The sequence below is a fragment of the Pempheris klunzingeri genome, chromosome 21 (assembly GCF_042242105.1).
Source record: "Pempheris klunzingeri isolate RE-2024b chromosome 21, fPemKlu1.hap1, whole genome shotgun sequence".
Taxonomy (NCBI): Eukaryota; Metazoa; Chordata; class Actinopteri; order Acropomatiformes; family Pempheridae; genus Pempheris; species Pempheris klunzingeri.
The window spans coordinates 19,396,780-19,414,688 of record NC_092032.1 but is presented as its reverse complement, the minus strand read 5'-3'; the positions used below and the strand labels follow the sequence as shown (position 1 = coordinate 19,414,688).

Sequence of the window (17,909 nt, the reverse complement as noted above, 5' to 3'; positions counted from 1 at the left end):
GTCTGAAGGATGTAGTGGCATCTAGCAGTGAGGAGGAGCTTCTCTGGTGCTACATAATCAGCCTGGTCCTCCTCCAAGCTGCCGCTGCAACGTAGAAGCACAAAAGGCCCCTGTTTGTCCGTTCTGGGCTGCTGTAGAGACTTGGCAGTGCGACGTGGCGGAGAGAAGCAGCTCCTCTTCGTTCAGCTGGTGGTTATTATGTGCAGCTGTCAATTCTGGAGGCATTAAAGAAATAAGGAAACCAAAACTTAGACATGAATCAAACAGAAAACAGTGTGTCTCTCACTTTATTAGTTTAACGTGTCCATGAACAGACTGCATTCGTCTAGAAGGGGAAGGAAAATGTGCTTGGTCAGATATTCGCTTATGGCATCATGTAAATAAACCGGCTGTGCACTCGAGTTCAGACCGGAGCCGTAATGTTCCTCATGTCGAGATGAAATTGATTTTTGATTCAAAGTTTAGGGGGGGTGCAGAAGGTGGAGGGAGTCCAGGAAGCATCAAACACACTCTGAGCTCTAATCCGCCTGCAGTGCAGCTTCCACCTGAAAGTGAATGAACCTCTAAGAGACGAACATTTTCTTCAGATCCCTGTCGCTCTCCTCTGAGGTGTCGCCAGGCACTTAAAACCTGACTGAGTCACATTTCTGATCAGATATTTTGGCCTTTTTGTGTCTTCACGAACCCTTTTTTTCTTCCAGATAACTTTTGAAGCTCTTTTTTAACAGCATAGTTAAGTCTAAAATGTTGGATCAGGGGTCACAGCTTGTGTGTGTACTGATGAAAAATGAACAGTGTCAACCTATTCCTTTGGGGCAACTGCACCCATCAAAGCAAGTCCACTAAAAGTGCTTGTTTCTGCCTCTGACAGGCTCAGATTGTAACTGAAAGACCTGTAGAATCCTTTTTGTTTAACCTCTCTTCAAAGCCACCAGACTCCATTGACAAAAACGGTAATTTTACCTCACAGGACTCAGGAGTTGCTGATCTACTGCTGCCTCAATTAGTTAGTTTATTTGTATTATTGTGTCACTTCTGTGTTTTAAAGGGTGAGTTTGGATCAGCATTAACATGACAAAACATCAAAGTCACAGCAACTAGACCAACGACTCCTGTATTCTGCGACATTAAATTAGTGTTTTTGTGAATGGAGTCTGGTGTGTGTAAGACAGCGATATAATGGCCTTTTCTGGTTAAACAAAAATGATCTTATAGGTCTATCTCTGTAGAGATTCTTACCAAAATGTTATCAGACACTTTGAATAACAATCTGAGCCTGTCAGTGGCAAAAACAAGCAGTTTTTTGCCACTGAGGACAACATAATGGCTGTTGCAGCACGTTTTGCAGCTGCCACCTGAGCTGATCTACTGGACCTATTCTAAAACTGAGGCCCAGGTTTAAAAATATAGACGTTATCCCTTGAATAAATCCTCTTGCTCCACATAAGCATGATTTCTGTAACTTAGTTATATAAATTTGCTTGGTTGTTGTTGTGACTGTGGAGGAGAAGTTACAGAAATGTGATTGTAGCTCCAGATATAGAGTCCAGGAAGAACCTCATCAGTGAGGGGATGAGTTAAATGGTCAACTGTAATGTACCTGAAGGACAGACAGAAGTCCAACACAACCACTTATAATAAATCAATCAGGACGCAGCACAAGATCTATATATAGGTTATAGGTTGATATAGGAGACTGAACCTCCGCCCTGATGGAGGCATCTGGAGCTCACCATGTAGCAGAGGCTCCAAAACAACAGTTTCTTCCCAGTTCGCTCAGTTTTACGAGTGAAACCGTCAAACCACCACTTCATAGAAAAAGAAAAAGCAGATGCGGTAAAAGAGGAATGAAACCTAAACGGCTCTGAGCTCCACTGAGAGATGTTTGTCCTCCGCCCCCCCCCCCTGCAGGATAGCGGTGTTCTCTGTGACGGTGCTGAGGGACGAGAGGATCGTGGTGGTGGCCGAGCAGCGGCCCGACTCCACCGAGGAGGACAGCTTCCAGTGGATGAGCCGCGTCCTGCAGGTAGAGCACGCTTCTTTTTTAAAAAAAAAAAAAAACAAACTGTAAGAGCTGTAAGGGGGTTGCCATGGTAACAATCAAGGATGTTATTTATGCGGCACATTTCAGACACAAAGGCAATTCAAAGTGTTTCACACAAGCAAAGGAACACATGTATATAATAAATTAGCAGTGAAGGTCTGAGTTGCCCCAAATGCAACAGAGGAAATAAGAATGTAAAGATTAAACTCCTTTACTGCAGCATCTTTTATCACCTGCTGTTTCTCCGGCATCATTTATAAAATCATGGAAGCAGTTTGTCAGTAAAATATAAACACACACATGTTTGCACAGCATATTTTACGGCATCTTTAATTTGTATCTGTTCATTCACATGCTTTTATTATCTTCTCTTAAGCTTTAACTGTTTATTTTCTTGTGCTTTTATTCTCTTTTACGTGCAGTTTAATGTTTCAGTGTCTTGTTTTTATCGTGTTTTATGTCCCCGTAAAGCACTTTTAATCACCCTGTGTGTGAAAGATGCTGTATAAAATAGATTTGCTTCACCTTACGTGTGAATGTTAAATGAAAAACACACAGAAAGACAAACAGTTCGACTCCTTTCAGTGGAAGATATTCAAACTAAAATATCAAACTCCTCGATTAATTCAAAGTTTATCCACAGATATGTTTCCAAACCTGAACCGTAGTCTCTCACTAATTCCTCCGCCTCAGGCCATCGACAGCATCCACGGAGTGGGGGTCTTCTGCCTGGCTCTGGTCCCGGCCAACACTCTGCCCAAGACTCCTCTGGGCGGCATCCACCTGTCGGAGATCAAGCAGCTGTACCTGGAGGGGGGGCTGCACCCCTGCAACGTCCTCATGTGCCCCCACACCTGCGTCACCAACCTGCCCAAGCCCCGGCAGAAACAGCCAGGTGTGGGAGCGCTCTCCTCCTTCTCCACGTGGCGTCAGCGTGTAGCTCCGTCACGTGTTAATGTGTGTGTGTGTGTGTTTCAGAGATCGGCCCTGCCTCTGTGATGGTGGGGAATCTGGTGTCGGGGAAGCGGATCGCTCAGGCCAGCGGCAGAGATTTGGGACAGACTGACGACAACGACCAGGTGAGACACACACACACACACACACACACACACACACACACACACACACACACACACACTTTAAGGCTGGTCGCTGCTCATATTGGATCTATTGTATGTTACTTTATATCATAATAAACTTATTATCCATTTAATATATATAAAATATGATATTATACCACATTATACTATACTCTGCACATGCTGTTCTTACATAATATATAATAATATATATATATAATATATTATATCACTACATTTATTACTTATATTATGTGCCGCACTGTTTATTACATAATGTAATACCAGTAAAATAAGACTAGATTAAAAAAATTGGATGAAATATACTAAAAAGTATAAACCAAAATAAGAATTATGACAGTGAGATACAATAAATTAGATTCTAACTTGATGACAATAGTAATTATAATAAAGATAAACGAAGGAATAAAAGATAAACATAATAGTAATAATATAAAAGATGTGTGGTGAAGAAGACCCGGGGCGTCTCGGCCGCTGATGGCGTCTCTTTGTTTTTCAGTTCCTGTTCCTGTCGGAGGTTTTGCAGTGGAGAGCTCAGACCACACCGGACCACGTCCTCTACACCCTGCTGAGCTCTAGGGTAACGACACACTCCTCCCATCACAGCTCACATCACAGAGGATCAGTCTCCCAGCTGTGTCACAGCACATCCCATCACTGGACACTCACTCAAGACTAATTTAGAACTGAATACAGAAGGTGCTGCAGCTTTAGTCAGATAAAATGTTCAACTGTGATGAAAATCTGAGCTGGGACGTATAGATTAGGGTGAAAAATGTGGAGTACGCTGGACAAAATGGGACAAAATTACAGAATAAAAGTGTTGAGTTTGAAGAAACCAAAGTGTTGTGACTCTAAACTGGGTTTGTGACCTCTCTTGCTCCCTCCCCTCCTCCAGGGGGCGGTGTCCAGCTCCCTCACCTGCCTGCAGCTCCATAAGAGGGCCGAGCGAGTGGCGGCTCTGCTGATGGAGAGAGGAGGCCTGCAGGAGGGAGACCACGTCGCTCTGGTCTACCCGCCAGGTCCGACATGATGCACGCTGTCGTTTACACACCAACATGTGTGCAGTTTGAACTGAACAGATCATTCACACCTGTGTGTGTGTGTGTGTGTGTGTGTGTGTGGCCTACAGGTATTGACCTGATCGCAGCCTTCTACGGCAGCATGTACGCCGGCTGTGTTCCCATCACGGTGCGACCGCCGCACCCTCAGAACATCTCCACCACCCTGCCCACGGTCAAGATGATCGTCGAGGTTGGGATTTTAGTTTTTGATTAATGTTGTGTTTTCCTTGAAAGGTTTTGTCATTTTATCCAACATTAAAATATAGTAAATATTATTACAGGCTTTTAAATATTAAACAGACTGCAGTGTAATCATTCAGGGCAACCTTGCCGTGATCCAGCTGTTATATCTCTTTCTTCAAAGCCACCAGACTCCATTGACAAAAACACTAATTTTACCTCACAGAACGCAGGAGTTGCTGGTCTGCTGCTGCCTCAATCGGTTGGTTTGTTTGTATTATTGTGTGATTTTGGTGGTTTTAAAGGGTTTGTTTGGATCTGCATTAACATGTTAAAACATCAAAGTCACAGCAGCTAGACCAACAACTCCCATTTTCTGTGAAGTAAAATTACTGTTTTAGTGAATGGAGTCTGGTGTGTGTGCAGAGAGCGATATAACGGCTGTTTGTGGTTAAACCAAAAGGATCTTCCAGGTCTCTCTCTGTAGGGATCCTTTCCATGATGCTGTCACACATTTAGAATAACACTCTGAGCCTGTCAGTGGATCAAACAAACACTTTTAGTGGATCTACTGTGATCAGGAATTATGTAAAAAATAGGGCCCAGGTTTAAAAATACTTGATCACTGTTTAGTAAATCACTCCACTGGCTGCAGGACCAGGGGTTTCTGACCCTCTTGAGGAAGGAATTAAATATAATATATCATGTAACTGTATATTAAAGGTGCCCCTCCCCCGTCGTCTGTGTCTGCAGGTCAGCCACTCGGCCTGTGTGATGACCACGGGCGTCATCTGCAAGCTGCTGCGCTCCAAGGAGGCCACGGCCACTGTGGACATCAGGAACTGGCCGCCTGTCCTCGACACTGGTACAGCAACACACACACACACACACACACACACACACACATGGAAACCTGAACCCTGACTTTGACCATCAGAAGAACACGTCACCTCGACTCAAAGCAGATTTTTTTTTAAATACTTTGAAACCTGCACTGTTTACATCAATGTTTTCTAGCTTCATCTTCGTCTTCGCTGCAGTTTACTGTCAAAGTTTGTCACTGTTACCATCAACAACACGACATACAAACACAACATGGATCCACTCATCCAAGAGGGCCGGAAACACAAACCTGTCGTTGGCAATCGACTGTTCAATCTTTGACATTTTCCAGGCAGATCTCTTTATAATCCCTCATGATTAATACTCAGTTAAATCACATGTAGAAATTACTTCATATACTCACAGCTGTATTTTTCTGTAGGTTAATAACCATTAAATACCCTTTTAAACAAGAAATTAACTATTAAATGTATCTTATTAGAACATTTTATGATATTTGAACATGTTTTTTTCCAAGAACAGTCAAAGGAAATAATGATCACCCACACATCTCAAACATAAAAGCATAAAGAAGAATAAAAAAAGAACAATGAAATATGTAGAATAAGACAATATTTATATAATTATAACACGGACGTCGTCCTTTAACAGCAGCAGGATCAACGGCAGGTTTTAGCGACGACATCAGACGTGAACAGAAAATCTGAAACTAGTTTGTATCAACAGAAAAGGATTAAAACATGCACCTGAAGTTAGATTCTAGCAAAGGAAAAGTAAATATAAGGTTAATGTCCAGGTGTGTTTGAGCGTGTAGATCAGGCCTCATCGCTGATATTAAACACTGATTTAGGGCGACACACACACACACACACACACACCGGCATCGTTTTCTCTGTACGCCCACACACTCGCTGACCTCCATCAGTTCTTTATACAGCAGCACTTTGGGACGTGGTTGCTCGTTGGACACATTTGTCGACGTTTTAGCCCTAAAACATGTGATGTTGTGTGGATCCAGATGGAAAGAATCTATAATGTGACTGAGTTTACTGATGCGCATGAGTGCACGTTATTTTATGTCTCATAAACATTTTCTGAAGCTGAAACAATCTGGTTTGAACTGTTTAATCCTTAAGGCGCAAATGTTGGTTAAATGTGACAAAACGGCTGCAACAACAGGACATTTTTAATCTCTAATCAATGACCATCGCAGCACTGTGGGTTCAGCTGGAGGTCAGTGTGTCTGAAATGAATGTAACTCAACATGCTGTCCTCTTGAGTGTGAGAAAACAAAAATGTGTGTGTGTCTGTGTGTGTGTGTGTGCTGCAGATGATCTGCCAAAGAAGAAGCCTCCAGCTCTCTACAAGCCCACCAACCCTGACGGCCTGGCCTATCTGGACTTCAGCGTGTCTACGACCGGCATGCTGGCCGGAGTTCAGGTCAGCTCAGCCTTAATCCCCGTCACCCGAGCAAACCGCTTACAGCCGCCCCTCCCCGCCGCCTGGACGCACTTCCCTCCGTTTATTCATTAGTTAAATTCGGCTGTCAGGGCTGCAGCAGTTTACGGCAGAGCAGTCAGGTCTGTTTAAGTACAGAGCTCACACAGGTCCTGTTGTGTTCGATAGAAGAAGCTTTTTTTCAGCCCTGATGCTCAAACAGCATCTATTAAACCTTAAACCCACCTGAGGAGCCGGTCGGTGCCTCAACAAATGAATTCCTCTGCAGAAACATCCCACTTTAAGATTAACTGTCCACCTTTCTGCCTTGTTCCTTGTTCGTCTGTGTGTTTGTGTGTTGTTGTGTCTCTCTGTCCCTCCCTCCACCTCGCTTTAGATGTCCCATAATGCCGTTGGCGCCTTCTGCCGGTCGGTGAAGCTGCAGTGCGAGCTGTACCCGTCCAGGGAAGTGGCCATCTGTCTGGATCCCTACTGCGGCCTCGGCTTTGTCCTCTGGTGTCTCTGCAGGTCGGCGTCTCCATCTACTCTAATAATGTGTTCATCTTTGTTTAGTAATCAGTGTTTTTACGGTAGCGGCGTGACCGACGGGACTCGCGGTGGTGAACTCACTCCTTTTTTAGCTCATAGCATCATTTTCTAAACACCGCTCACTATCTGCTCATCAGGGGGACTTTTCTTTTTCAACATGCGCAAAGAAATGTTTCTTTCTCAGTTTTGCGTGGACGAACTTGACCTTTCTGACCTCAACCCCATCTGTGGAAGCCAGACTTTATCAGACCAGATGGGACCACGTCAGTGCTGGACCTCACTGGGAAAGACCGAAACTCGAAGGGTGGAGTCTGTTCGAGATTAAAGGAGAACTGCGGTATTTTTTAAACGTGGGCCATGTTTTTACATATTTTGGTGTCTAAATGAATGTTTTGGAACTGATCCAGTACATCGCTTCAGGCAACAGCCATGAAACAAGCTGCACTGGCTGTAATGTAGTCCTTTGGGTCCACTAAAAGTGCTTGTTTTAGCCACTGAAAGACTCAGAGTGTTATTCTAAGTGTCTGACAGCATTATGGAAAGGATCCCTACAGAGAGAGACCTGGAAGATCCTTTTGGTTTAACCACAAACAGCCGTTATATCGCTGTCTGCAAACACACCAGACTACATTCACAAAAATGGTAATTTTACCTTGCAGAACACAGGAGTTGCTGGTCTAGTTGCTGCGACTTTGATGTTTAAAATGTTAATATAGAATCAAACTAACCCTTTAAAACACCAAAGTCACACAACAATACAAGCAAACTAACCATTCGAGGCAGCAGCAGACCTGCAACTCCTGTGTTCTGCATGGTGGTAAAATTAGTGTTTTTGTCAATGGAGTCTGGTGGCTTTGAAGAGAGCGAAATATTGGCTGTTTCTGGTCAAACAAAAAGGATCCCACAGGTCTTTGAATTGATCCATTAATTTGCTTGTGTTATTGTGTGACTTTGGCGTTTCTGAGGTTTAGTTTGGGTAACACAGTGTCCCGAATCCTATCAGGTAGAATTAGCTCATTATTGCATTGCAGCTCATTTCTCGGCTGGCAGCTGTGGTGAGCTACTGGACCAGTTCCAAAACTTTTTGTACCTACCAGACACCAAAACATGTATAAATAGGGCCCAGGTTTAAAAATACCACAGTTCTCCTTTAATCTCTAGCAGACTTTTGCCTCACTGCCCTTGGAAATGACATCTATCATATACACAGTAGAAGTACAGCCAGGGTGACACACTTTTTGACATTTAATGTATGTTCTTTATGATCACTGACACATTTTTTATTTTTATTTACTTTTTACACTTGTCATCTGTCAGTATGGTTCACCTCAGCAGCTTTTTTATTATTTGAGGTTCGCACAAACTCTGATGAATGTCAGAAACTTTCTTGGCGTCCTTTAAAAACAGAGAATCGCTCTTGAACTGTTTATCCGTCAAAGACTGTCAGTAAATCTCTGCAGTCTGGCTCCGGACCTCAGGGCTGCTTCGTCTGACATCTTCAGCTCATAAATTCTGAACTTGGCGAGAGCAGATTTCTGCTGCTGAATGTCACATGAATAAAACAGACTTGCAAATCACCTTCGCTATGAGGATTCCTCATCTTCCTCAATGACTTCAAAGCAGCAATAACTCATTTGCACCTTGTTGTTGTAATACACGGCTGCTTTTTGCTGGAAATTACATCATCGATCTCAACAAAACTTACTTATATAATAGAAAACTGGTCATTTTATCGCATGCAAATGTTGAAAGGTTGCACTCAGTGTGTGCTGTGTCTGTTCTGCAGTGTGTATTCAGGCCACCAGTCCATCCTGATTCCCCCGGTGGAGCTGGAGTCCAACCCGGCGCTGTGGCTGCTGGCCGTCAGCCAGCTGAGGGTGCGAGACACCTTCTGCTCCTACAGCGTCATGGAGCTGTGCACCAAAGGGCTCGGCCTGCAGACCGAGGCGCTCAAGGTCAGCGGCACACGATTTAATAAAGTGCTTCACATGGCTAGAAACAGTTTAGGACATGAGGCGAATCAAATCAGACCCTTAAGATAAAAACGCAAATAAAGAATAATAATAAAACTAATTACTCACATTGGAAAACACAGAGTGGTTTTTAAAAAGTGGTTCAGTGTCTTTTACCAGACACATTTAAACCTTTTTCAACCACGGGACGATTTTGTCAGGAAGCCAGAAGCATTTTTTAGGAGCTCAGATTTTTATTTCCCTCCATCAGACTGCAGGAGGGTTTTAGATCTGTGGTGCCTTCACACCATACGACACTGCAGCTGTGAATCTGTGTGTGAAAAGGAGGTTTTGCAGCAGTGATTTCTGTTTCAACTGAAGGAACTTTTCCAGGAACTGTTTAAAAATTTAAATCGTCTCGAGGAGCCGAAATAGAAACCGTCCCTTCTGGGGGTGATCACTGTTTGACGTCCCAGGAACCATCAGAGTTTTTGAAGCTGGTAGAGTTTTTCAGACTGAGTGTCTCTGGTATCAATAATAAAATGAGGAACAAACGTTTCTTGTTTAGTTTAATGATGTTAAAAACACAGTTATGTTGTCAAGAAGAGAGCAAAGAACAAACCTTAACTTTTGTTTTTTGTACGATTATTTCACAAAAAGAATTTTTAAATCTTCTTTTCCACCTTTGCATTTATTTCATTATTACCATTGTAGCATTGTTTTAATGCACCATGAGTCCAGTTTGCTTAGTCTTAATGTTGAAAACACAAACAGGAGCCAGTGGAAAAGCTCTAAATATTATCATTATTATGAAAGTGATAAGTTTCTATGTCCCGTCTCTGGTCCAGGCTCGGGGTCTGGACCTGTCCCGGGTCCGGGCCTGCGTGGTGGTGGCGGAGGAGCGGCCCAGGATGTCGCTCACGCACTCGTTCTCCAAACTCTTCAAAGACCTCGGCCTGCACCCGCGGTCCGTCAGCACGGCCTTCGGCTGCAGAGTCAACCTGGCCATCTGCCTGCAGGTAACAGGCGGAGTTAAAACACGGTTCACCTGAAGCTCTGCAGGATGCTTCCTCTCAGCCGCATCAACACTTCTGAGTGTGGAAAAACAGCATCAGCACGACAGAAAGGATGTGATTATCAGGGTGCCCACAGACAAGAAAAGTCTATTCCAGACAGAGAAAGTGACAGAATTTAATAAATTATTGGACGAGTCGTGGAAAATAAGTGAATTTCACAGAAAGTAAAAGTAAAATGTATTTAATTTATTATTTAGTAACATTAGTACAAGTGAGTCTCCGTCAGGTTTTGTCCAGTTCCACCAGCAGCTGTGATCTCAGCGCCCGTTTCTCGTCTTTAGCTCCAACGTTAGCGACCTTGAGTCGACAAGCGTGCCGAGGAAAGTCATGGGAAAGTCAGGGAATTTTACATTTGACTCAAAGAAGTAACCCTGGATTTTAAAGGGCCATTTCACAGCGTTTAGACAAACACACGACGCCACGATATGTAGCATACGGACAGCCTGCAGCATACGGTCAGATTCATGAACTGTATTTTACTCCTTTTTCTGCAACATTTAACATGTTAAAACTTTGGTGTCTGTTGTTGAATGATTTAAAAAAAGGTTCTTTGTATTCCTTAAACAAAAGTACTGAAAAAGTAGAGTTTTGGTGTCTGTCGCAGCAATAAAAAGCAAAATTAACCAAGAGCCAGAGAACACAAACAAAGAGCTGCCGTGGTTCAGAGGTGGAGCCGCTCGGCCGTCAATAAGCAGATCGGCGGTTCGATCCTCCTCCAAGTCCGCATGTCAAACGTCCTCCAGCAGACGTCACTCTGTGGTCACATGCTCACCGCTCTGTGTTGTGATTGGCTGCAGGGCACGTCAGGACCGGACCCGACCACTGTGTACGTGGACATGAGGGCGCTGCGCCATGACAGGTAGCGCCGTCACACTTTTACTTCGTCCTTTTCCTTCTCAAAGTGACGTATACAGACTGTGACGTTGATGCGTGGTGTGTGTTTCAGGGTTCGGCTGGTGGAGAGAGGCTCTCCTCACAGTCTGCCGCTGATGGAGTCTGGCAAGGTGAGTGTGGCCCAGAGTTTAGACTCAGATGTAGATGCAGCACTTGGTGATTTAATTCAAAAATAAGTGGGTTATAGAACAATATTTTGTCAGCAAGCCCAAAGCTGATACAATTAAACCACACAGACATCCGTTTAATTGGGTTTCTGTCCCTTTGGACCCGTCTGACTTTGTTAATACAACCTGAGCAGATGAAAGCAAAACAAACGGAGCAGAGATTTTTACCGAGGAGCCTTTTTAAGACGACAGGAAGCTGCAGAAGATGCTCGAAAATGGCAGCAAATTGAACGACAGAAGATTGGACTGCTTCTGCTCTCGTCCTCCCACATTCAGTGAGTCAACCCAGACAGCAGCTTTGAGCTCATGACGAGCCCTGAAACAGCCCCCCCCCATCCTCCCATCCTCCCATCCTCCCACCCCCGTCTGTGTGTGCCGATGTGTGGGTGAGGAAAGTCATTCATCACACGATTAGCCTCTTTTATAGACCCGTAGACCTGAAAACGCCCCACAGTCGCACCTGAAAGTACACGTCTACATCCTTCACTCAACATCATCTCGCTTTTGTGACGAGAGAAAACTTCCTCGTGTTTTCCCAAAATAGCGAGACGCTGAACTCCTGATGCAGAGAGAAAAATACTGTTCCCGTCCTGACAGATGATGAAGGAACCTGACTTGTTATTGAATAGTGAAGAGGGACGGCAGAGGAGGGATGGAGGGATGGTTTATTGGATGGAGTAAGTCATGAGGACGGGAGGGAAGCTGGGTGTCGAGACTCTGGGAGGGGGGAGTCGTCTCTTCTCGTTGGTGCCTCCTAAATTCAGAGGAGGAGGGTTTGGGTGGGAGGAATGTGAAAACAGAGTAAAAGGGGGAAGAAACGGATACGAGGAGCTTAAATGAGGCGTGGTCATTGTTCCTGAACCTTGTTATGAAGCCTCCTTAAGTGCATAACTAAAGGCTGGCTGAGACCAGACCCTCCCACCTGAAATATAAGGCTGAGAAGAGTTTATCAGAAGACTACAGAAGTCTGAATTCATTAAACTCAGGCTGCCCGGTGAGGCCAAATACTCTCATACACGTGTCACATTTAGTCCTCCTGCAGCACCTCAGATCTGCTGCTTTAATTTGAATCCAGCAGCAAATTACAACGTTCCCCCTCTGGTCGCCGAGCGGCACTCATTTCAGTTTCATCACAGATCTCTTAGCAACGAGCTGAACCCCATCGGCGAGGTCAGCCGCAGAGCCGGCGGCGTCGCACAGCGTCTAAAAATAAAACCGTCTACCTGAGGGGGAGAAAAAAGAGACGACGATTTGTGTTAGTTTGATCCAAAACTTGGTGAGAACAAGAGAACATTTGCTGACATGAAACAGAAAATCAGTCACACGCATCAGTGATGAAATAACCAGTTTTCTGTTGGAAAACCTGAACCTGATGTTAATGAAATCGTTTAGGAGAACTGCACCTGGTCACAGTACGTCCACTAAAAGTGTTTTTACCACTGACAGACTCAGAGTGTTATTCTAGGTGTCTGACAGCATTATGGAAAGTTTCCCTGCAGAGAGAGACCTGGAAGATCCTTTTGGTTTAACCACAAACAGCTGTTGTATCGTTCAGTTCAAACACACCAGACTCCATTGACAAAACCATCAATTTTACACAGGAGTTGCTGGTGTACTGCTGTCTTGATAATGCAGTTTGTTTGTGTTATTGTGTGACTTTGGTGTTTTAAAGGGTTAGTTTGTCTCCAGCACAATATTTGTGTAACACACAATAACACAAAGAATGTTTTTGATAGAGGCAGCAGTAGAAGAGCTACTCCTGTGTTCTGCCAGGTAAAATTACCGTTTTTGTAAATGGAGTCTGGTGTGTTTGAACTGAACGATACAACAGCTGTTAAACTTACAGGTCTGCAGGTCAAACACAGAATAACCATCTGATGATTGTTGAAGATTGTATTTATCTGTGTGAAATACATAGAATGAATAAAGCCTGAAAGCAGCTGCTCAGCGTTGCTGCCAAAGAGATGATGATGCTTCCGTGAAAGCTGCCAGAAAAGGATTTAACTCCCCTGAAAGCCCTCAGCAGCCTCTTCTTACTTGTTTACTTAATAATAACAGATAAGATGGTGAATGTTGCACCGACCTGTTACCTAAACTGTGCTACATTTCAGACAGCAATATTGTCCTTTTTGCTCCACTTCTTTAATTTATCTGTTTTTGGGTTAAAGACCGTGTAATACACTCACAGTTTTAATAATGATGTATGTTAGGAGTAACCTGGAGAATGAGCAAACACAAAGTCATCCTGAGTTCTTGGATTTAACCGATTTAAGACTGAAGGTTAATCAACGCGGCTCGTTAGTGTTCATTAAATGAAAAGAGGACGGTTTAGAAAAACGCTCCCCATCTGTGAGTCTCTGCAGCTGCGTGTTAGACTGACGGGTCTTTTCTTGGAGCCCGATGAGACGCTCGTTTCTTCGTCTTCCCCCACACTGACACACACACACACACACACACACACACACAGCTGACGTCATGTTTGAGGGCCGTCCGTCCATCGGCCCACTGTCTGCTCTGACTCACTGCATGTGGGAAGAAAAATCTGTTTATAAGTCGACCCATTCTTTTATTTTGATTCCTCCTGAGCAGGATGTTGATCTGTGAGTTTGTTGTGCATGTGGAGAAATCTCAGAGGGGTTAAAGGATATTTTCAAACCTCCGGCAGCTGTGAGAGGAGCGGCCACAATGAGCTACAATGGCTGTAATGTTATTGTTCAGGGGAACTGATCATGATGCTTATTGACAGACTCAGATTGTTCGTCTAAGTGTCTGACAACATTAAGGAACATTAAGGAAAGGATCCTTATAGAAATAGACCTCTAGGATCCCTTTTGTTTAATCAGAAACAGACGTTTTATCGCGCTCCTCAAACACACCAGACTCCATTCACAAAAGCATTAGTTTTACACAGGAGCTGCTGGTCTACCGTTGTCTTCATCAGTCGGTTTGTTTGTGTTACTGTGTGACTTTGGGGTTTGAAAGGGTTAATTCAGATCCAGTAGAGTATTTGTGTCACACACAATAGCTCAAACAAACCATATGATGGAGGCAGCTGCAGACCAGGTAGGTAGTGTTCTGCAAGGTAAAATCACTGTTTTCTTCAATGGAGTCTGGTGTGTGTGCAGAGAGCGATATAACGGCTGTTTGTGGTTAAACCAAAAGGATCTTCCAGGTCTCTCTCTGTAGGGATCCTTTCCATGATGCTGTCACACACTTAGAATAACACTCTGAGCCTGTTAGTGGCTAAAACCAGACCCACTTTGATCAGGTGTGGTTCTCTCAAACGATTACATCACAGCCGTTACAGTGCGTTCGCCACCTGATCTCAGCTGCCAGCTGCAAAACCTTTTGTACCTACTAGTTATTTCAAACCCTGGTTTAAAAACACCAGAATCTTTTTAATGTATTTATTCTTAATGGTGTTTTTCAGATCCTGCCTGGAGTTCGTATCATCATCGCGAACCCAGAGACCAAAGGGCCGCTGGGAGACTCTCACCTGGGAGAGGTCGCCACTTTCTCTTTCCTTCTTTCCTCTTTGTCTTTCTTTCTCTTTGTTTGTAATCCTTTTCTTCTTTCTTATTCTTTCTTTTCCATTATTTGTCTTCCTCCCTCTTTCCATATGTTGTCTTTTTTACTCTCTCTCCTATCTTTTCCTTTCCATCTTTCTCTTCTTTTCTCTCCTTTTTTAATATTCTTTATCTTTATTTTCCCCTTTTTTGTAGCTTTTGATTCACCTGTTCTGTCCTTTTCTTTATATTTTATCTTCTCCTCTGTCTCTTCTTTTTAGGTCTTTGTTCCCGCTGTTGTTTTTCCCATTCTTTTCTTTTTTCCTGCACGTTTGCAGCTTTTCTGTCTCCCTTCTTCTATTTTTCTGTCTTTTTTGTTTTACTTTTCCTGTCTTTTCTTCCTCTTTGTGTTTTTCTTCCATCTTTCTATCCATTTTGTCTCCTGTGGTCTTCGTATGATTAAATTTTAACATTAATTTAGTTGTTTTTTCTCTGTTTTTAGCTCCACATGACGTATTTGTGTGTCTCTGCTCTGTTGTTTCCTTATTGAAGTTTTAAATAGATTTAAATTCAGTGTAAAAGTGTTCAGACCGTTCAACAGCAGATGGTTCGGACTCTCTCACAGATCTGGGTGCACAGCGCTCATAACGGCAGCGGGTACTACAGCGGTTACGGTGAGGAGGTCCTCCAGTCCGATCACTTCAACTCCAGACTCAGCTTCGGAGACACTCAGACCAGCTGGGCCAGGACGGGCTACCTGGGCTTCCTCCGCCGCACCGAGCTCACCGACGCCAACGGAGGTCAGTTTCCTCTCTGACTCCCCCTGTTTCCTCTCCGTCCGCTGACACCAGCGCCGACACGCCGTCCGTCATCGTCTCTTTGTGTGTTTTCTCCAAACAGAGAGGCACGATGCTCTGTTCGTGGTGGGAGCTCTGGAGGAGGCCATGGAGCTGAGGGGGATGAGGTACCATCCCATCGACATCGAGACCTCCGTCATCCGCGCCCACAAGAGCATCATGGAGTGGTAGGTCTCTGTTAGGGGAGATAAAAGTACTCCCTGATACATGTAGAGCTCCAACGGTTCAGAAAACACCTTCCAGTGTGCCGGCCTTCCTCCATCTTACCGCTGAGCCCACCGTTAAGTGGGGTTGGGTGATCTGGAGGAGGTCTTTCCCTCATATATCTATTTGTTCTTTGAAACAGTCGACCAAATGTGTGTGATGTGAATAATCACCAAACTCCCTTTTAGCCTCTTTTAGCTCATAGTTTTGGTTTTACGCAGCCGTGGAAGATGAGTTAAGACGCTTTATGTCAGTAAAAGTAGAAATACCACAATTTAAAAACACTTGATAACAAGTACTGTGTTTAAATTCCCACCTGGCTCACAGGTGGACCCTGCTAGTGCTAGTGTATGTTTTTACTGTTATTACTGCTAGAATTACATGTAAGCAGCATTGTAATGTAGCTGGTTGTGTTATAAACTGTCAGGGACACTGGTCCTGTGGGAAAATACCTGCTTTGTAAAGGAAGTTTCTACTGAAGCTTGTTTTGAAGCTCTAAGGACGGCGAACAGGGGCGATAATGAATCTGTGTCCTGCTCAGTGCGGTCTTCCCCTGGACCAACCTGCTGGTGGTGGTGGTGGAGCTGGAGGGCTCCGAGCAGGAGGCCCTGGACCTGGTTCCCATGGTGACCAAGGCGGTGCTGGAGGAGCACTACCTGATCGTGGGTGTGGTCGTGGTGACGGACATCGGCGTCATCCCCATCAACTCCCGCGGCGAGAAACAGCGCATGCACCTCCGCGACGGCTTCTTACAAGACCAGCTAGACCCCATCTACGTGGCCTACAACATGTAGCCTGAGTGTGTGTGTCTGTGTGTGTGTGTGTGTGTGTGTGTGTGTGTGTGTGTGTGTGTGTGTGTGTGTGTGTGTGAGAGAGAGAGGGAGAGCAAGCATGCGTTTGTATGCCGTGCATATCGCCGTTGTTGTTCATTTATTTCCCAAAATCAAGATGTACTGTATTTTTGAACCTGCATATGGTGTGGTCTTAAATCGTCCGTTTTCTTTAAAGTCGTGTTGTGCCGGTGGGTTGGCTGATTGATTGACTGACTGACTGATCGATTGATTGATTGCTCAGTGGTGGTATGATTATTTTTACACCCCCGTTCGATCTGGTGAGCGTCGCCGGGAGCTCGTCACTGTAGAAAGCCTTAGGGGAACACTGTGTACGGGGCGACGGCTCCGGCCGTCCTGCCGCGTGTCGTTGTCAGAGGTTTTAGGAGGTAAAAGTAGAGAGAAAAACACTAGAGACTGTATCTGTCATCATGTTTCACTGGTGGAATCAAAAAATCCCAGATTTGTGGTATAATTTCAATTAGAACAGGGGCAGCCAGATATCTGTAAAAATATAAATATTGTATATAGACATAATAATCTATATGGAGAGGTACCTAAAACACAATGAGGTGTAGTAGCCCCTATATGCAGCTCTCTCCACCTGCACCCTGTGTGTGTGTGTGTGTGTGTGTGTGAGAGTGTGTGTGTGTGTGTGTGTGTGAGAGTGTGTGTGTGTGTGTGTGTGTGTGTCAGGGACATTATATGTAGTCTTAATGTGATTCACGCAACAGATTTTATCCGTAGACGAACAAATGAGAAACTTTTCCTCTTTTTTAAAATTTTTTTTTTCGAAACACTAAAAGTTTAAAGTGCAGAAACACACTGATAACATCCAAAAAAATAGAAATAAAACTGTGTGTGTGTTTTCAGCGTAGCTCAGAAAAAAAGATTCACCTTTTTCTGAAGGTTGAGGGGAAAACAAACTGTCTATCAATGAAGCAGATTATCTAAAAATCCTTAACATGCACAGTAATCAGCTGAATTACTTCACCTCAACGAGCAAAGTGCACTGTGTGAATATAAGAGACTATAAAAGGGAATATCGCTGTTATTTAAAGGGAGTTTGGGGGGAAATCAAAGGGAACTGAGGACTTGGCAGCGTTTAGTTTAGATATTTTAATCAGAGAGTTAAAGAGGACCAGATGTGATGCTGATTAACTGCATCTGGAGGCTGTTGGGACAAACTGACTGTACTGACATCAG

At 44.1% G+C, this 17,909-nt stretch overlaps 1 protein-coding gene across 1 annotated transcript in view; it reads left to right on the top strand.

Moving 5' to 3' along the window:
- The window catches only part of LOC139220808 (disco-interacting protein 2 homolog C-like), a 56,091-nt gene extending 39,079 nt beyond the window's left edge, over window positions 1-17,012 (top strand). Inside the window, exons 21-37 of the mRNA XM_070852657.1 lie at window positions 1,912-2,026; window positions 2,738-2,939; window positions 3,023-3,123; window positions 3,644-3,724; window positions 4,043-4,166; window positions 4,277-4,398; window positions 5,142-5,253; window positions 6,562-6,671; window positions 7,066-7,196; window positions 9,004-9,172; window positions 10,018-10,188; window positions 10,992-11,104; window positions 11,192-11,249; window positions 14,737-14,811; window positions 15,438-15,612; window positions 15,713-15,836; window positions 16,415-17,012. Coding sequence (XP_070708758.1) covers window positions 1,912-2,026; window positions 2,738-2,939; window positions 3,023-3,123; window positions 3,644-3,724; window positions 4,043-4,166; window positions 4,277-4,398; window positions 5,142-5,253; window positions 6,562-6,671; window positions 7,066-7,196; window positions 9,004-9,172; window positions 10,018-10,188; window positions 10,992-11,104; window positions 11,192-11,249; window positions 14,737-14,811; window positions 15,438-15,612; window positions 15,713-15,836; window positions 16,415-16,667 — 2,236 coding nt within the window. The 3' untranslated portion in view covers window positions 16,668-17,012. The remainder of the gene's footprint in view (window positions 1-1,911; window positions 2,027-2,737; window positions 2,940-3,022; window positions 3,124-3,643; window positions 3,725-4,042; window positions 4,167-4,276; window positions 4,399-5,141; window positions 5,254-6,561; window positions 6,672-7,065; window positions 7,197-9,003; window positions 9,173-10,017; window positions 10,189-10,991; window positions 11,105-11,191; window positions 11,250-14,736; window positions 14,812-15,437; window positions 15,613-15,712; window positions 15,837-16,414) is intronic.
- The last annotated feature ends 897 nt before the right edge of the window (window positions 17,013-17,909 follow it).